The following is a 5,505-nucleotide window of genomic DNA, read 5'->3' as shown; positions in this document are numbered from 1 at the left end:
TCTTACCTGTAACTAAACAGGGTCTTACAATAACTAAACTTTTAAACATTTAGCTAAATGGAGTCTTAAAAAGCACATCTGCCTTGCTGGGAGGATCAATGTGTTTTTATCCATTTTCTGAGTGTGGAATTCCAGGTAACCTTGAGCTGCTCCTTGTTGCAGGTTGGAGCAATGGTTGAAACCAAAATGCCCGATGGATCTTTTCAGGAAGCAGTTATCAGCAAGCTGACAGATGCCAGTTGGTACACTGTAGGTGAGTGGCCACGTTTCATTTATGGGCTGTAATCTTTGAACAATATATTTCTAATTATAGGTAACAATGTCAGTAATTTACATCTTGTTTTGCATAATCTAAGATAGTTTTTGGAGGGGACTTTTTTAAACTTACCCACATCTTAATTCCTTTTCCATTTAAAGCAGGATAATAATTAATTGTTGTTCAGGGAGGTTTTTGCACAGGTAATTGCAGGGCTGAATAGTCAAGTTTTGTTTGGCACAATGTACCTGTAATGATAGCAGTTGCACTCAGTGAAATTCAGAATAATTTTTGCAGATTTTAAGACATAAACCTTGTAAAATCATTCTTCCAGCTGAAAATCTGTGGCATGAAATAAGTGACTGAAATATATGAGCCTCCTTGCACTGTGTGCATGCTTGTACACAAGGAAAATAGGGATAGAAGACAGAATCTTATTTCTTTATAAGAGAAGAATCACATGCCACACAATAAAAAGAAAAGAGGAGACATTCATTTGTGATGTGAATAGCTGTTTCCTTTAATAAAATTTTTGAATAATGATCTAAAGTAAAATAGAAAACTACTTTTCTCCTCATGTTGGAGGCTCATGTGGTGTTAAGTGGTTGAAACAGAAAGTTCAGAATGCAGGGTCAACGAAATGTCAGTGTTGAACAAGAATTCATTGTTAGACAAGTTTCCTTATTTTCAATAATTCTGATCTCCAGGTTTTTCTGAAACAGCTTTAAGAGCAGAATTACACAACTCAGGGACATTCAAATATTATTACAGAAGCAAATATAAAAGGACAGTATTTGAATCAGAGGGCTTTGCAAGCACCCATCCTTTTTTTGCACAACTTTCTTCCAGCAGTGGAGCCTTCTATTCCCTAAGAGTTGCCTAGAAGGAACATGCTCCTGTTAATTGTCCTGTGCATGCTACTCTTGGGCATTGCTTTGGAGATTAGGACTTGTAAATTTAAACTCTGTGTTTCTCATTAGCTGCCTTGGGTACCAAATCTATTCAGCTTTACTTCATATTCTTCCATCCTCTCTTGAGGAGTCCTCTGTCCCATGAACTCTTAATCATTTTGGTTCATTAACCCCTTTTTAAGATTTAAATAAGCTGTTTTCAGTAATTCAGCATTTCCTTTGCAGTAGGTGAGGTTCTGTTGTCTTTGGTGGGATCAGGATAAAGCTCTGCAGATAATATGGAAGGATTTATTGCTTTATGATTATTATTGTTAGTGAGTGCTTTAACTCTGAGCTGGTTGACAAAGCTCACTGTTCTTTGCCTTTTTCTTCAGGATTATAACATTGCTGTAAAATTGTAGTGGATGTCAGGTCAGGGAGGAAAGGCAGGATTATTCTGGAGTGCATAAGATTTAAAATCTGCTTAGTTTAGTACTGTGATGTGACATACTCGAGGTACAACACTGGACCTTTAACTTCTCTTTATAGATTTTCAGAGGTTCACCATTCTGTTACAGAAGTGATAAGAAACACAGTCTTGCACAATTTCATGGTTTATGAGTTAACATTTTAATTGTAGAACTCCCAGCTGATTTCAATTTTCAAGTAGCACTTTCAGCTAATTCTGCTTGAATTTGGGCCAGAAGACATTTGTCTTCTTACATTTGACATGTGAACTTTAAATCCCTTGTTTGGGGCATGAGTTTTGTTTCTGTTTTCTTTTTTTTTTTTCTTTTTTACTTTTTTTTCCCCCTTTTCTTTTGAGCAGTGCATTTCTGCCAAAAAATCTTTACTTGATGAGCAGGAAATTTGAACAGTGAATAAATGCTCTGCCCTGTATTAATGGATTATTGTTTATATGTAACAACTTGTTGAACTCTCCCCAGTTATGTAAGAGAGAAATCATGCATGTCATGATTTTTACTTCACACATTTATTTAAGTGCTGTTCCTCAGAAATTTGAACCAATGGATTAATTAACTACTGTAATTTTCTTTCCCCAGATAATTTTTTTGACAGACAGAATGGAGAAAATAAAATATGTTTTCCATATGCAAATATGTTATGACTGCTAGGATTTTGTAAAAGTTTGGAGCTCAGGGGGGATTTAAGTAATTTTATGGTAAATGAACATGCAGAGCTGTTACATGGTGCTTTAACTATGAGAATACAGTTATAATTATTGGGTTTAGATCTTTGGAACATTTTTGTTAGTTCTGTGTGGAGGGTTGCTTGTTGGAATTGAAAGCACAGGTAACATTGACCAGAGTAAGCAGATCATCAATTTTGCATCATGGTTCTGCTGCAGTTAAAACTGGGAAAGTGTTCTAGGTTGAGTATAGGAATATTGACATGTGAAAAATAAGCTTTATTTTCAGCCTGCTGCTTCCATTGTGTCTGCAGAGAGTTTTGGATAGACATGAGGTGTATATTTATGGTGCTGCTAAAGCAAACAGTTGAATTGGTTGCTTTTTAGTAGCTGGTGGCTGTGCTGCTCCACAGCCTCCCTGACTGATGCAGTCACAGCTGGGAAGGAAGTGGATTAACCAGACTCCAGGTTTACAGGATGCCTCCCTGGACATTTTGAGATGAAAAGCTTGTATTTCAGTAGTTTGTGCATTTCCCTTATCATTTATTCTCTGTTATCTAACATCTCTTTCTCAGTGATCTAAAAGCAAACTGATCTCTGGCTAGTGAAACCAGGAATACATACAGGCAAACTTTTTCAGAGTATTAAGTTCAGATGTGTAAAAAATGCCAAAGCAAACTGCCTGTGTGCCTAGCAAGAAGTGATGATGTTCACTTTTGCATATCAATTTCATGTAGGGATGGATGTAAAGAGAAAAGTCACCTGAAACAACTTTGCTTTGGTCAATAAATTGAACCAGTGGAAGTGCTGAGCTTGCTATAATAGGCTACTTTGCCACCACTGTAATGCAGGAGCCACAGTGATGATCAGTTTGTGTATTTCAACATTATCTCCTGGCTATTAATGGTGTTCATGTACCCAGAATAAACAAGGCTTTATTTTTATTGTAGCTTCAACAGAATCACTTTTTGACCTCTTTTTATATGACAATGATGTTAATGTAGCCATGTAGTCCTATTGAACATTTCAGCTTTGATTTGGAAATACTTCTGAAGTTACTTTTGAAATTCAGCTTTTCAGTATAAGCAGGTAAAGAGGCAAAAGCTGTTTGGAGTGGAAGTTTAAAAGTGTCTGGGAAATGTCACTGCACAAGGCACTCCTCAAATCCAAAGTGATGGATTAATAATAGGGGTTTAAGTTCTTTGGTTAACGAATGGTTCAGTTGGACCTGGTGATTTTACTAAGTGATTCAATGATTTGATGGAATTTTTCTTCAGAATGCAGTTATCTAAACTGAACTTCTTTAATTTACAAATTACAAAGTGCTGCATTGATGCTTTTGAAGTGCTGAATATATTGTTAGGTGATAATTGCATAGAACTGGAATGGTCTGTCAGATCTGCTTTAGCTGAACAAGGTTTGAATTACATTTACGGAGTGTACCATCCACCTGATTCTCTGTTAACTTGTAAAATTCTTCAGGTAAATACTGAAATAATGTCTGAAATGACTGACAAAGAAACCACAACCTGGACCACACCTTACAAAGTGCATTGTTGTATTTTCCTTCTCTCACACTCTGCCTGGAGTCTTACAAGCATTACCAGAATTTCAAAAAACATAAATCCTTATGTAGATGTTCTTTGAGGAAACACTTTTGAATCACTTCTGCACAGACCTAGAAGTGATATAATACATATATATGAGTGAGAAACCAGATTTCATTTGAGCAAGCATCCAGGAGTTGCTGTTAGAATGGCCTGGTTTGCCCCATGTCATCTCTCCTTTGAAAAAGCTCAGGTCGGTGATCTGTGTGTGCTTAGGTCTCTGTTTATTATGTAATATAATTTCTACAACTTTAAACAAGTTTAAACAAAACCAGATCAAATACATTGAGCCTTGTATTTTGCTAGGTAGATTGATGGAAATGTGTTTCTAAAGAAAGAAATAAAAAATATTTATTAACTTCCAGCAATGTTTCCTGTGAAATGAGTAGGAAATAGGAGAGGGAAACAGTGAGAAGTCTTGGCAGTTTCTGGCAGACCTTGCTGTCAGCTATTAGGATTTTATGTACTGCTTAGAGTGAAAGGGAATGTGATCCCTTACTTTTTGAGACTTTTGCCTTTCAGACACTCCTGAGGCACCTCAGTGAGCCCACAGCTCTGTTGGTGGCTTCTTTCTCTCACGTAATCATGGTGGCAGTTTCCAGGAAATGCTGAGTTGAGTGTGTGTGAGCAGAGTTAGAGACCTGGCTGCTTGTTCTGGGTATGAAGTGGAGTCTCAGCCCCAACTGCATCACTTCACGTTACTGTGGTGGTGAGGTCATGGAAATTAAAGATGCTGAGGATTTGGTTTTAGTCATCTTGCGTGTTCCGTGGATTTTGAAAATTCCAGTTCATAATGCTGACGATATTTATCAGCAAATGAGCCAACATTGATGTCCCAGGACTTGAGGAGCAGGGTTGCTAGCAGGAGCTACTTATAGTCATATTTTGCTATTTTTAAAATAAGTTTTTTTCTTATGCTTTGTGAAGATATGCTAAGAGGAGGAATAGGCTTGGTCCTGGATCCACTACAACTGCAAGCTCTTACTCCAAGGATGCTGGGAGCTCTCAGTGCCCCCACAGGCAGCTGGGTCCATCCATGGCAGAGAGCTGTTGGTTTGTCCTGTCCTGTGCTGTGTGCCAGGCACTGGCCATGGCTGCAGGGCTGGTCTGACCAGTTCCCAGCATCCTGCTGAGGTCCACGTGGCACAAGCAGCATCTCTGGGCTGTGCATGTGTCATCCAGGAATCCAGAACCACAGATGTTTGCCTCCACTTGGCTGGTGTTCTCCACCACCATGACCCACCATAAATTTGTTATTTAAAAATTCTCTTGTGTGGATTTTGAGGAAACCCTGTATTTGTGCAGGGCCCTTCCATGGGATGTGTTGTTTAGGTGCACCTGTGGCTCATAAAAATGCTGCAGTAGTTCTGTTGGTTGCTCTCTGGAGAATCTAGAAAGAAAGAACAGCACTATGTGTTGTGTTTACACATATTTAGGGAACAGGTGTGTAGAGAAGCAAGATTTTGTACTGAAAAATAGTATTTTAACAGTAGAACCTTGTTACAAATCAACTGGATCTAACCTTTGCTTTTAAAACCACCTTTGTTACTATGTGAACTGAGTGTTAAAAATATCTTAAAATTGTGTACAAACAATAGTCTA

General features: G+C 37.9%; 1 protein-coding gene across 1 annotated transcript in view; it reads left to right on the top strand.

Annotated features, from left to right (window-relative positions):
* The window catches only part of ARID4A (AT-rich interaction domain 4A), a 46,050-nt gene that overhangs the window by 4,499 nt on the left and 36,046 nt on the right, over positions 1-5,505 (top strand). Inside the window, exon 4 of the mRNA XM_005418038.2 lies at positions 163-253. Within this exon, the coding sequence (XP_005418095.1) occupies positions 163-253 (91 nt within the window). The remainder of the gene's footprint in view (positions 1-162; positions 254-5,505) is intronic.

Source organism: Geospiza fortis, unplaced genomic scaffold, assembly GCF_000277835.1.
Source record: "Geospiza fortis unplaced genomic scaffold, GeoFor_1.0 scaffold23, whole genome shotgun sequence".
In the NCBI taxonomy this organism is placed as follows: Eukaryota; Metazoa; Chordata; class Aves; order Passeriformes; family Thraupidae; genus Geospiza; species Geospiza fortis.
The sequence above is the reverse complement of the archived record's forward strand: the minus strand, read 5'-3'. Positions and strand labels throughout refer to the sequence as shown.